This window comes from Phaseolus vulgaris, chromosome 4, assembly GCF_000499845.2.
Source record: "Phaseolus vulgaris cultivar G19833 chromosome 4, P. vulgaris v2.0, whole genome shotgun sequence".
Taxonomy (NCBI): domain Eukaryota; kingdom Viridiplantae; phylum Streptophyta; class Magnoliopsida; order Fabales; family Fabaceae; genus Phaseolus; species Phaseolus vulgaris.
The window spans coordinates 3,426,511-3,441,255 of record NC_023756.2 but is presented as its reverse complement, the minus strand read 5'-3'; the positions used below and the strand labels follow the sequence as shown (position 1 = coordinate 3,441,255).

The window sequence follows — 14,745 nt, the reverse complement described above, 5'->3', positions numbered from 1 at the left end:
TTACCTTTTTCGTAGCTTTCTAATGATCAATACTTGAATAATTTTATATCTTTCCAAAATCCCAACTGAAAATGCAATGTCTAATCTAGTACAAACTTGTACATACATAAAACTTTTAACAACCGAAGCATATGAAATATTTTCATGTGTTACCGTTCAAGATCGTTCTTCGAATATTGATCCAAGTATTTCACTTTTCATAATGAGAATCACACTTAGTGAACAATCTTTCATGTTAAATCTCTCTAAAACTTTGTTTATAGGTCTCTTAAGATAAATCCAAAATACCTCAAAATCTTTCTTTATGGATCTTAAGGTCTATGACATAATATGCATCTCTCATATCCTTCGTATCAAAGTTCTTGGAGAGAAACTAATTCACCTCATATATCATATTTTTCATTCGTTGCAAGTAAAAAGTATCATCTACCTAGAAAATAAGAAAACAAATTTTACTCTCACTAAACTTCTAGTTGATACATTGATCCATGATGTTTTCTTCAACATCGAATGAAGATATAACTTCATAGTCATTTTGAGCTTCATAGTGATCTTTTTCAAAACCAATATCTTGAATTAGATCACTCTCAGTAATCAAGTCATTTTCAATAAACTTTTTATTTCTTAATTTCACAATTCTTGTGTTATGAGATGGACAATAAAATATAAATTCTTTGAACTTTTCAACATATCTAATTAAATACTCGTTAATAGTTATGAAGTGCAGTTTCTTCTCTTGTGGGTTATGAATTCTCACTTTTGATGGACATCCCCAAACACGTAGATGTCGTAAACTAGGTTTCCAACCTTTGAATAATTCAAAAAATGTTTTTAACATATTCTTAGTTGAAATTTTAACTCACTTGTGTGTACTGTTTTAATGTGATTTTTATTTATTATACTAATATAAATAATTAAATATATTATATCAAAGTTATATTATAATAAAAAGTTTAATTGTATAAAATTAAATACTTACAACTTAATTGTATCTAGTATAGATAATTATTTTGATTAATTTACGTGAAAGTCTTTTTCAATAATTTGTTAGCTTATTTTGTCATTTATTTTTTTCTACCATATGTTTTATTTATTTAATTTTATATCATTATCTTTTGCTATTAAATTTATATTGTAATTTAAAAATATTATTATGAATAAAATCGAAAAACAATTTTATACACTAAATAAGGAAATTTTCATTATATATTATTATTATTATACAATTAAAGATATAGATGTCATATTTTTGTTTAAAATAAAAGATCATAAAAAGAATAATTTTGGCCCAAATTATACTTTTAACTTTATGAAAATTAAATCAACATACTTTTAGAATTAGGTTATGTACAAACCTCAACTCTTAAAACTAAAGATAGATAAGTTACAAGTGGCATGTTTTTTATTTAATTTTATCAATCAAATTAGCCTTTTAATTAATGTTGTTATATTTTGTCAACTACATTGACAAAACTGAAACTTACACTTGATAAAAAAAATATTTTTATCATAAAATATATGAAAATTATAAACCAATGAAAGTTGACTTTTTAATACAATAAAATATATTAGAATTGTTTTTAATACAATACAAGGATGACAGCATTAAATATCTGTTATGTCCTTAAAAAAAATAGTAGACAAGAAAAGAAAAATATATTTTTTAAATTGGTAAATATTATTCATCATAAAAAATAAAGACTAATATCATCCAGAATCTTAAGTGTATTAGATATTTATTTTCCAATATATTTTATTCTTATGCTGATATTGAAAAATGTTATGCTAAAAGGTCTCAGATATTATTTTATAAAATGAAATTATGTTTTTGAAGTAATAAGAATTTAAATTTAAAGAAAGCCAAAAGTGAAAAATAATAATTGCTGATATAAAGTGAAGGTATATATGATTGCTTTTAGACCACAAGTTAAGAACAGTAGGAAGAGAAAAACTGAGATATTTTTCCACAAAGTTCTTCTGCAACTGTTGTTTGGTACCACATGTCTCTCACTTTTCAATAGTTTCACATTAATAGTTTGATTCCAGAGATACAAAACACCATCTTAATCCTACCAAGTTTTCTTCTCATGGCTGCAATGTCATGTTCCATTGCATTCTCCTATGATGTGTTCCTCAGCTTTAGAGGCTCAGACACACGCCATGGTTTTGTTGGCAACCTTTACAAAGCTCTTCAGGACAAGGGAATCCACACTTTCATTGATGATGAGAAGCTTGAGGGAGGAGAGGAAATAACACCTACCCTTATGAAGGCAATTGAAGAGTCTAGAATTGCGATCACTGTGCTCTCTCACAACTATGCTTCTTCATCATTTTGTTTAGATGAACTTGTTAATATCATTGGTTGTGCTGAGAAGAAAGGCTTGTTGGTTTTGCCTGTTTTTTACAACTTAGATCCTTCTGATGTGAGACACCAGAAAGGTAGTTATGCAGAAGCATTGACAAAGCATGAGGAAAGGTTCAAAGTTAAGAAGGAAAGTTTCAACCATAACAAGGAGAGGTTGGAGAAATGGAAGATGGCTCTGCATCATGTGGCTAACATCTCTGGCTATCATTTCAAACCAGGGTACCCCTCTTACCAAACTTTTTACTCATGATTTTTGTTTGATTAAGTTTCAGTTGTCTAATGAAAATGTTTGCAAGAAATCATGTTAGTATGATTTAGAAGTCAACAAATTATTACTAAGTATGTAACAGATAATGATAGTGGAAAGCTCTTTATATTATTAGTGCATAAACTATTTTTTTTGTGTTAAACAGACATGAATATGAATATGAGTTTATTGGGAGGATTGTTGAGTTGGTCTCTAGCAAGATTAATCGAAGTCCTTTACATGTTGCGGATTACCCAATTGGACTAGAGTCACAAATGTTAGAAGTAATGAAACTTTTGGATGTTGGAAGTGATGATAAGGGTGTTCACATGATTGGGATTCATGGAATTGGTGGGATAGGAAAAACAACACTTGCTCTAGCCATTTATAATTTGGTAGCTCACCATTTTGATGGTTTGTGTTTTCTTGAAAACGTGAGAGAAAACTCAGACAAACATGGGTTACAACATCTCCAAAGCATCCTTCTTGCTGAGTTGGTTAAAGAAAAGAGAATGAACATAACAAGTGTGCAACAAGGAATTTCAATGTTACAACATAGGCTCCAACAGAAGAAGGTTCTCTTGGTAGTAGATGATGCTGACAAGCATGAGCAATTGCAGGCTATTGTTGGCAGATCTGACTGGTTTGGTTCCGGGAGTAGAATCATCATAACAACTCGAGATGAGCAGCTGCTAGCATCTCATAAGGTTAAAAGAACATATGTGGTGAAGGAACTGAACAAGAATGAGGCTCTTCAATTGCTTACATGGAAAGCTTTTAGAACTGATGAAGTTGATCCAAGTTATGAGGAGGTCTTGAATAGTGTGGTAGCTTATGCTTGTGGCCTTCCATTGGCTTTGGAAGTAATAGGCTCCAACTTGTTTGGAAAAAGTATAGAAGAATGGAAATCTGCTATCAAACAATATAAAAGAATTCCTAATAATCAAATTCTAAAAGTACTTAAAGTAAGCTTTGATGCTTTGGAGGAAGAAGAGAAAAGTGTTTTTCTTGACATTGCTTGTTGCTTCAAAGGATATGAATTGGAAGAGGTTCAAGATACACTTCATGGTCATTACGGTGATTGCATGAAGTATCATATTGGGGTGTTGGTTGATAAATCTCTCTTAAAGCTTAGTCTGAATGGTATGGAGGTGACAATGCATGACTTGGTAGAGGACATGGGTAAAGAAATTGTAAGAAAGGAGTCACCAAAAGATCCAGGGAAACGTAGCAGATTATGGTTGCATGAGGATATAATTCAAGTTTTAGAAGACAACACTGTGAGTAAGATTCATGATTGTTTTAGATTCCAATATTTGTTTATCTATTCATACAACATACAATTTTATCCTCATGTTATAGTTGTTTGTTTTTCCTTTATAATGTGCAAGTTTGATCCTATTTGCATTGTCAATGTGTTCTAATTAAATTTTTGGTAGTTGATATGTGACTTTTTGCATTAATAGGGAACTAGAGAAATTGAAATCATGCGTCTGGATTTTCCCTTACTTGACAAAGAAGGAATGATAGAATGGAACAGAAAGGCCTTCAAGAAGATGAGAAACCTCAAAACACTAATTATTAAAAGTGGTAATTTTTCCAAAGGTCCCAAATATCTTCCAAATAGTCTAAGAGTATTAGAATGGTGGAGGTATCCTTCACATGGTTTACCATCCGATTTTCTTTCAAAAAAACTTGTCATGTGCAAGTTGCCTGAGAGTTGCTTTACATCACTTGAGTTGGTTGACTTATTGAAGGCAAGTTTAAATAGTTCACTTTTCTCATCATGTCAATTAATGATTTTACATTATGATTGTTCATCTAATTCTCCTTTTTTATTCTACAGAAGTTCATGAGTATGAGATTTTTAAATCTGGACAAAAACAAATATTTAAAACAGATACCTGATGTATCTGGTCTCCCAAATTTAGAGAAACTCTCATTTCAACATTGTCAAAATTTAACTACAATTCACAATTCCATTGGATTTTTGCATAAATTGGAAATTTTGAATGCTTTTGGTTGCAGCAAACTTGTAAGTTTTCCACCTATCAAGTTGTCTGCCCTTGAAAAGCTCAATCTCTCACGTTGTTATAGTCTTGAAAGTTTTCCAGAAATATTAGGGAAGATGGAAAACATAAGGTCACTTCAGTTGGAGCACACTGCCATAAAAGAATTGCCATCTTCTATTCAAAATCTTACACAACTTGAAGGGTTACAATTGTCTAACTGTGGAGTTGTTAAGTTACCAAGTAGCATTGTTATGATGTCAAAATTGATTGATCTTATTGGTTGGAAATGGAAAGGGTGGCAATGGATAAAACAGGAAAAGGATGAAGAAAAAGAAGGATCATCTATAGTATCTTCAAATGTAGAATGCCTTTGGGTCTCAGAATGCAACCTGTGTGATGATTTCTTTTCAATTGGTTTCAAGCGATTTGCTCATGTGAAAGACTTAGACCTATCAAAGAATAATTTCACAATCCTACCTGAATGCATCAAAGAGTTTCAATTTTTAAGGAAGCTTAATGTGAATGATTGCAAGCTTCTTCGGGAAATTAGAGGGATTCCACCAAGCTTGAAACATTTCTTAGCAACAAATTGTAAATCCTTGACTTCTTCAAGTATAAGCATGTTCCTAAATCAGGTTTGGTTTTTCTTTGTTTTTAATGTACTTGATTTAACAATATATAGTGTACTTAATATTGGAAAACTCATGAGTTCTTTGTGACTAACAGGAACTACATGAGGCTGGAAAAACTCAATTTTATTTACCAGGAGAAAGGGTTCCGGAATGGTTTGATCACCAGTGCAATGGACCTTCAATTTCTTTTTGGTTTCAAAATAGGTTCCCTAAGAAGGTTCTTTGTCTTATAATTGGACCTATTGCAGATGACTGTGGAATGTTTTTGCCTATGGTAATCATCAATGGCAACAAATGTTTTCGTGGTAGTGACCATTACATGATAGGAAGGGATCATACATATATTATTGATATTCAAATGATAGGATTTGAAGAAAATTTATATGAAATTCCTTTTGAAAATGAATGGAACCATGCAGAAGTTAAATTTGTAGATTCGGAAGAGACAGCAATTCTTAAAGAAAGTGGAATTCGTATTTTCAAACAAGAAAGTAGCATGAAGGATATTTGGTTTTCTGATCCTTATGGCAAGAGAAAATTAGAAGATAATCTCAATAGCTTGAAATCACAAAGCCAACAATTGCTAAAAAAGCATAGGTTTGTGGACATGGAAGATTTGTAGACACAATATATGCTACAACAACAATGTATAGTTTTTATGGTCTCATGATTTGAGTTTGGCATGTAACTATTTTCATTCCTCCCCATCTCCCTCAAATAATACAATCATTGTATGATTTTAATTACCTTATTATCTTGACCTATTTTTAAATGGTGTATCAAAATTATTCAAATATCAATTATGAGCTAAAATTAGCTAATAATTTTATCAATAATCTTTAAATAAATTAGTTACCATAATTCAATCTTTTTATGTTTTATCTTTAATATAATATGAATCATAACATAATCTAAGAAATATATTATTTATCTTTTATTATATTAATAATAGCTTAATGGAAGCTTATTTAGTAATATGCACTAAATAGAGAATTATCTCATACTCATTATTACTTTTTATACTACTACGATTCTTTAATCTTTTAGTGACTTGAACATTGAGAAGTATTTTGCAAGTGAACTTTCATTCGATACTCAAAATCTCATTTGGTACTTAGATGACCTCATTTAGAGTTCATCTTTTTGAAGTCTAGAACTTAACGTGAGAGTTTCACCCTTCCATTAACTTGTCTAGAGATGTTCTCTCTAGTAAGAACATATTTAGCATAAATAAAAGAACTTACACTCTCTTCTAAATATTTTATGAAGGTAAAGATTCAATATGTATTGGCTTAAAAAAATATCTATATAATCATGCCTTTCGCACCCTTATGAGCTTACCACATTCTTGTGATCAAACTTACAATACAATTTTCTATAAGAGCGCATCTCCCATGTCCATTTATACACAGTTGTAGTCCTATGATAGAATATCCAGTGTAATTTTTTAGATGAATTTGTCTACAACACCCATGTGGAGGTACACAAACCCCACTATTCAAACATTAAGTGCATTTTTTTTATGAATGCATCTCTCACACACATGTGGATGCACCCTTGTGGTCAAAATTTTGGTGGGATTTTCTATATGAGTGTGTCTCTCACACTCATGTAGGTGAAGACACAATCATATTGTAAAATCTTTGCTGTAATTTTCTACATAAGCACGTCTCTCATACCTATATAGATGTACTCAAAATCTTAAGCACCTTTAGCTTGATCTCGTACTTTGTGTAATTCTTTATTAAAAAGTAAAAAAATATATTTGATTTGTAATTCAGGATTTCAATTATGACAAACTTGAGTTTTCATATGAACTAGTGATGTAGTCAAAGGATCTTGTGTCATTTATTTCTCCTTAGGCAACGATAAACAATAATTCTACTATGAAATGGATTTGTTATATTGTTGAAGATCTCTAATTATATCAACAAAATTATTATTGTAGACTACATGGATCTTAGTTTTTATACCATACATTGTTAGTATGTACTCATTTGGTCTTGTACTAAAAGAAGGCATGTTTATTGAAGTTCTAATAGTTTCGGAAAGGAGAGTTGTAAATATTTCAATCAATACATCTTTAGTTCAAACCTTTTCACTTTGCAAATGTATTACTTAGCATTTTATCATAGAACTTCATCAACCATTTGCTCCATTCTACTTAATATTAGTGAAATTTTGTATAATTAAAATAATAATGTTTATTATGATGCTAAGTCACTCTTGAATTTGGACATGTGAATAGATTTATGTTTCCTCTATGACTCTCTTTAACCTTATATACACACATATATTTATGTGAATATTTAAGATAAATCTCATTATTTTCATGATAAGATATGTCATAGGATGTCATGATATGTGTTTCCAAATTCTCTAACAACACGATCTGAGTTATGACCATAAGCATTGATAGAAAATTATTAAATTAAATGTTGTTGTTCCTGCTTTTAGCACATTTTCTTCTTTAATTTTCTTTCCCTTAAGGTAAGATTATAGAGATCCTATAGCTAATGGCAAAATACTATGTTAGACAAAAAAATCATGTTGCTTTTAGAATATCTTGGACTCACATTTCTTTTTAACGCAGCTATTGTCATTGTTCATTCAAAAAATTAAAAGTATGATAGCTAAGTATGAGAAGTTCCATAGATAACATCAAGAATATTAGATACACTTTATTTAAAAGCAAAATTAACATAACAAGTAATATTTGGAGGAGTTTCACACATTACTCAAAACAAAAACTTCGATAAAACAAAAACTTCTAAGACCAAACGTGTATTTGATTAAGGACAAATCTCATATATTGTTGAATACATATCTTTTAGTATTATTTTCAATTAGAATTAAAGTTTCACTTAGTGTCCATGAGAAAGATTAACCTTGAAAGTTAATATAGATTATTGAAGTAAACACTTATAAAAATGACATTTAAAATTTTATCATTTGAATAGTTGAGACATATAAGAACCTAGGACATTATATTTTAGGGAGATTAAAGCTATATATAACTTTGTTAACTTGATGGAAGAAGAAGAGGTTAAGGGCACTTGGGCCCTCCTCTCTTGGTCTTCCAATTGTTGTAGCAAGGGCACACTGCTTTGTTCCCATAATACCCCGGAGGTACACACAGACACTTCATACAACACTTCTGACAGAAAAACATGCATGGCTTGTGATACTGGGTCCTGCTACACCTCCTTGTGCATTGTGATGGGCATTCTGGTCATATCACAAATCCCAAAAAGAAAAAAAAAATTCTCATCAATTTTTTTAAACAAATTGAATCTACTCTTATAAACATAAAAGACATTTCATTGATGGTATCTCTATTAAAATATGTTGATATAAATTTATGTCTTAAATACAATTTTATGTTATAAGAAATTAAAAATATGAATGAAGGTGCTGTATAGTAATTCTTATATTAAAAATGACATAAATGATATCACTAAAATTACATTTACATATGTGAAATAACATACATTAAAAAGACTGCTTAATTTATTAAAATAATCATTCATTTTAAAAAATAAGCACAAATAAAAATAAAACTAAAGTACATTAATTATTATAGTGTTATTAATACTATTCTTTAATTAAAATTAAATTTTCATTTGCTAATATTTGATTAAAATTTAATAATTTTTTTTTGTTACAGATTGGATCAGTAGTTATTGGTAAATGAGAAATTAATTTTCAATAAAGTTAAAGTCAAAGGGTTAGATTAAAAGATGGACAAGATGCACTTTTCACGGCAAAATATATTTGACCATTGTAAAGTGAGAAGACCGTGTTTGGAAATAGTGTGTATTAAAAATTAACTGAAGCCAGAAAGTGCTTAATTACTCTTTGTTTTTTCATTTACACGCTTACCTAAGAACAAAGCAAACACACTCGTGGCCCTTTGAAAGTTAGATAGGGTTGGTTTTGGTGTAGTTACTAATTTTATTGCTCGATAAAAATGGAAATAATAATATAATAGAAAAAGTTATCTTACCTTAAAATTTTAAAAATGACAAATAAGAAAAAATGAAATTGCTTCCAAAAGTGAATATTACATAAGATTAGAGGGAGTGAGTGAGTATAATTAAGATGTGTAATTAAATTAAGTTGAAATTTATCACAATTTAATTAAACATTCACTAAAAAATAAGACAAAATTACTTACACATTTGTCACACTTTGAAATTTAATTAAATTGAAGTTTATTTTGAAAGTATATAATATATTAATAGAATATAGATTTCCAAAACTCTAAATTGAATGGAATAAGAACACTCAAAGTAAAATAATTTTGTCAAATACCATTGCTTAAAATATATGGAGATCTAAGTCAACAAATAATGTAAATCTCACTCTTCATTTAAAAAATCCATTCATAAATTATTCAATGAATTTTAGCATCCGAAAGTAATTTTTTTCAGCATAGATTACCTCTCCACAAATTGTTATACATCATAAAAAAATGGCAATAATTATATAAAAATAATTTATACTTACGTAATAATTTATATTGGTAATGCTTCTTTTCTCTTCATTATTTCTAATGATTTATTTTTGTTCAAAGTTGAATCAAGTTGTTTTTCCATAAGCAAAATGTTAAAAATTATCCATTTCAACAATAAATTACTTCTTTTTTTAGTTGTGATATCAACATAACACCATTTTAACATTACAAATTTTGTTTTTCAGTTGTAATCAACATATCACAACAAAGAGAAAAAAATGAATGAACAATCAAAAGAATGAAAAGCAGAAAGAACTTCACTTACGATAGCTCTTCACACTTCCAGGTCCATATTTTTTCTGATAAACACACAATAATTATGCAGATCAACATTATTATAATCATTCTTCACCCTTTGATCCAAATCAAAACTCACACAAAAAGAGAAAGACACAAACTAAGAAACATCCTATATATATATATATATGTATGTATGTATATACATATAATACCTTGTCATTGTAGTGGTGACCTCCATGTCCATGAGATGCCACAACCTTCAAAAAAAACCAAGAAAAATAATCAGAACCTCAACAATATTTGACCATATTAATGAAGAGTGTGTGTCTATATATGTATATATATGTGTATGTATATGTGTGTGTTTGTGTTTGTGTAGTTAAAAGAGCAACCATTGTTTGAAGCATGGAAATGGCAATGAGGGCAATGATGAAAGCAGAAAGTAACTTAGCAGTGACAGCCATTGTTGGAAGCAAACATAAACAAGAAAGCCCTATTCAACTACTGTGCAAACTGAAGAACCAGAGAAAGAAGAGTTATGCATGAATGAGAGAGATGAATGAAGGAGCATTTATAGAAGAAGGTTGCAAGTGATACCTTAATTAGCACCAAAATTTATTGTTCAGAGTTTCACTTCATACCAAGAACGACACATGTGTGTTAGCATTGATGATGTTACTTTCAAAGTTTTATGCTTCATTATGAATCCAAGTTTTTCTTGCAAACATAGTATTGTATATTCTCATAAACTAACTTAGAAATAGTTTAAAAACTAATAAAGTGATTTATAAGCATAGCTTTTGGAAGAGTTTTAGTAAAATAGAATTGCTTTTTCAATAAATTCATTAAGTGGTTAATTTGAAGATGGATTAAGAACAAAATTAGTATTTTATTGAAGAGTGAAAACTTGAGTTAATTTGTTTTTTTTAATGATGTATGAGATTTCATCGTACGGTCCACAATACGGATTGGAATTTGGAAGTTGGTAGTTAGGTTGTTCTTAAATGTGTGAAGTTACTTTTCATTTAGTGTTGCAGAATTGCAAATTGCTTGTTCCATTGAAATTAAATACTACCAAAGTGGGAAAAAAACAAAAGTGGTGGTTATACGATGGATAATGATGGTATAAAAATATCTAAGAATCATAAAAGACTGTTAAAAAAATAATTAAATAAAAATTAATTTTAAAAATAATAAATAATTAGTTATTATATTAATTAAATTAAAAATTATTTAAGAATTTTTTTTAATATTTAAATTAATTTGTATTATTAATAAAAAAAATTATTCATAATTAATTACCCAGTTTTCAACGGTCAATTATTTAGATTTAGATTTTGATTAAGATAGTTAAAACTTGATAACTAATTTTATTTAATAATTTTTTTAGTGGAAAATATAATTTTATAGATAATTAAATATTCAATTAATTTTTCTCGAGTTTAAATTCAAAATAATGTATGAAACCTTTGAAAAATAGTAAATTATTACTATGAAAATTAAGATATAAAATAGTATACAAATATATTTTTGCTGCGTTATTTTATAACATCTTTTAAACTATTACTTTTTCAAAAATAATAAAGAATTTGTAATTATCTATATTTTACTCATACGCACATATATTTAATTTTTCTATTTGGAAATAAGTATTGTAAGCTAATTATTTTAAATGATAATTAAAACCAAAAAAAAAAAGTATTTAACTTTTATATTTTGAAATGAGTCTTGTAAATTAATTATTTTAAATGATAATTAAAATAACAAAATTAACTGTATTTAAAAAAATATCTTAAATTTATTAAATTTGATGTGTATGTTAATATACTCACATACTCTCTAAAACTGAGAAATAAAAATATATAGCAATATATCTGTTAACTTATATGCTTAGTTTGAATACATATTAATTATAATAATTACTTTTTATTGAATGATACCAAAATTCATATATTAAAATTGTATTTTGTGATATTTATTCTGATTATTTATCACATTATTATAAATTTATTTTTGTGATTAAAATTAAATTTATTTTTTTAAATTTATTTTCTGAAATAAATTTAAGCATAGGCCACATATGACGGGGTAAGAAAGCATAATAGTTAATGACATGTTGTCAGTGAACACGTGCGAGGACAGAGAAAGCACGTTAGTCGAAGTTGCGCCTTTTTCACAAAAGTGCACCCTGTGCGTTCTGTACACCATTTGCGGAATTTTGATTATGTTTGTGTTACTAATTTTTCTGTAAAACGAAATGTGACTCAGTCATAAGAGCTTATTTATTATTTGTTTAAATTTATTTCATAGGATATATAGTTGACTAAATATTTAATTTTTTTATGAAAACAATGCATATATATATTTATAAATTCTTTATAACTCGTTTTAACATATGAGCATAGCTTATAGTTCGTATGAAAAAATAGTTTAATTTATGTTTTTAATTTTAAAAACAATTTCTACAAAAATAAGTAGACGATAAATATTTCCTTAGTTTGTGTACAAACTAATATAATTATGTGTTATAGTTTTTTTATATCTTCAGTACTTATTTTATAGATTCGTCCTAACTCAATGTTTTCTACATGAAAATTTTACTTTACACTTATATATATATATATATATAAACTATAATTACATAAATAAAGATAAAACAATAATATTATCTTATTAATTTGAAAATATATTAACATAATAAACTTCAATGGTAAATAATGAAAAAATATGATAAAGGCATATTAAACTCGAAAACCAAATATCAATGGTAAATAGGAAAGAAAATAAAACTTAACAAATACATTTTCACACATACTCAATTTTTGGTGTAGCTTCATCATCATATCTTGAAGAGACTCCCAACGAAACCTAAAATATTCCAAACTAAAACTTGATGGTATGAAAAAAATATTAAAAATTGAATTGTCATTAAATAAAGATTGTTTTAGAAAAATGTCAGAGAAATTGTTAGATTTGTCTGTTCTTAAGTTTACTTCACATGTATTCTTTTTATATTAAAATATAATTTAAAAAATGTCAAGTTGTAGTTTGAACAAAGCAAAGGTTTGCATGTGAGAAGACATCGAAAGCAAATAAAATTGATTATAATATGTGAAAGCTAAGAATGGTGAGACATTGGTGATGGTTAATGTGAAAGAGCTTCATAAAGACATTCATGGATATCTCACACATTGAGACAAGTTTCATCTTTATGCTGAGTTCCAATATACTCACTTCATTCATCACCCATACTAATTACTAAGGGCACGTGCAAGCTTGCAAGACATTTTTTTTTAATTTTTTAAAACTTTATTTTACATAATATTTATTCATGCATGTATAATGTCTATCAGACAAAGTACTTACATTTAGAAACATGTTTATCAATAAATGAGGTAATTTTGTGAAGTTTATACTAGTTCATTCATTAATTGTTTTTAAATCTATTAACTTTACACATTGATAACGTGTGAACTTAGTTAAATTAGGATAAAACGAAGTTTCTGCTTCAATAGTTATTTCTTTGTACATATGTGTTGTGCAAACAAGTTTGCTCCTACGTTATGAACCATGTCCCCGAAGTGATCATTTATGTTTGGATCAATTGAATTGTTGATTTAATTGATGTTTGACAAATCTAACAATTCACCATGTCATGTCCATGTTGTATAACTTTTAAAAATCTAATGATATAAAAGATGTTATCTACACTACAAGAATATCATGAAATAGAAACCAATTTTTAGAGACCAAAATAATTAGTTGCAATAGTAACTAAATTAGAGACCATTTTAGAAACTAAAACAAATTTTGGTTTATAAATTAGTTTATATTATTGTTAAATAGTTTCTAAATTGGTATCTAATTAACAACCAAAGTTTTTGCTAACAAATTTAGAAACTAAACAATTGGTAGTTAAAACCTTGGTTGCAAAGTAAATACCAATTTAGAAACTATTTAACAATAATAGAAACTAATTTAGAAACCAATTTTTTTTTAGTTTCTAAAATGGTTTCTAATTTAGTTACTATTGCAATTATTATTTTGTTCTCTAAAAATTGGTTTCTATTTCATGATTTTCCTTGTAGTGCTAATTTCTTCAATCTCCACCTTTCTTCCATTTAAGCAATTAAAGCACAAACAACTAAATTTTCTTTCCTCTGCACTCATGCAAATTTTTGTTGTGCCAAATATACACTTATAATATCAACAACAAATGTAATTGACTTAAATTTTATGAAATATATAAAATATTATTGAAATATATGTATTAATAAACTAATAAAAATTATTAATTTTCTCAAATTGTTCAATCAAACAATTTAAGATTCAATAAACGATTGTCAGTAACACATTCTATTGCTTTTATATAGAAGAAATAAAGACATTTAAAATAGATATATTAATTAATTTTAGTATTGAATTTCGAACATGACACCAACATTCAGTTAATGTATATAAAATTATTAAATTTTAACAACATAACCTTTAAATTATGAACATCCCAAAAATATAATAATACAATTTTAACCTTAAGAGTTATCAATAAAAAAAAATTCAAAACAAAATATAAGAGAATGCATAAAAAAACTTGTGAAAGTCTCAATTTACTTTTTATAATTTAAATATAAACTATCCAATCTACATATATGAGTTACCAAAACAAACTAGAACCACATTTATAATTATTTTACACTTTTTATGTTTAATTTTTTAAATGTCTTAAGATTTGA

General features: G+C 27.5%; 2 protein-coding genes across 2 annotated transcripts; one reads left to right on the top strand and one right to left on the bottom strand.

The window, feature by feature from the left end:
* Nucleotides 1-1,933: 1,933 nt before the first annotated feature.
* Nucleotides 1,934-6,028, top strand: LOC137836905 (TMV resistance protein N-like). Its single transcript, XM_068645684.1, has 5 exons — nt 1,934-2,584; nt 2,779-3,892; nt 4,079-4,369; nt 4,459-5,259; nt 5,351-6,028. The coding sequence occupies exons 1-5, from the start codon at nt 2,088-2,090 to the stop codon at nt 5,876-5,878; spliced, it is 3,231 nt and encodes a 1,076-aa protein (XP_068501785.1). The 5' UTR covers nt 1,934-2,087; the 3' UTR covers nt 5,879-6,028.
* Nucleotides 6,029-8,139: 2,111 nt separating this feature from the next.
* LOC137836903 (gibberellin-regulated protein 6-like) lies at nt 8,140-10,595 on the bottom strand. The gene is made up of 4 exons (XM_068645683.1): nt 10,405-10,595; nt 10,225-10,269; nt 10,038-10,071; nt 8,140-8,484 (listed from the first exon to the last, which is right to left on the bottom strand). Exons 1-4 carry the CDS (start codon nt 10,474-10,476, stop codon nt 8,303-8,305), a joined length of 333 nt encoding a protein of 110 aa, XP_068501784.1. The 5' UTR covers nt 10,477-10,595; the 3' UTR covers nt 8,140-8,302.
* Between the last annotated feature and the right edge of the window lie 4,150 nt (nt 10,596-14,745).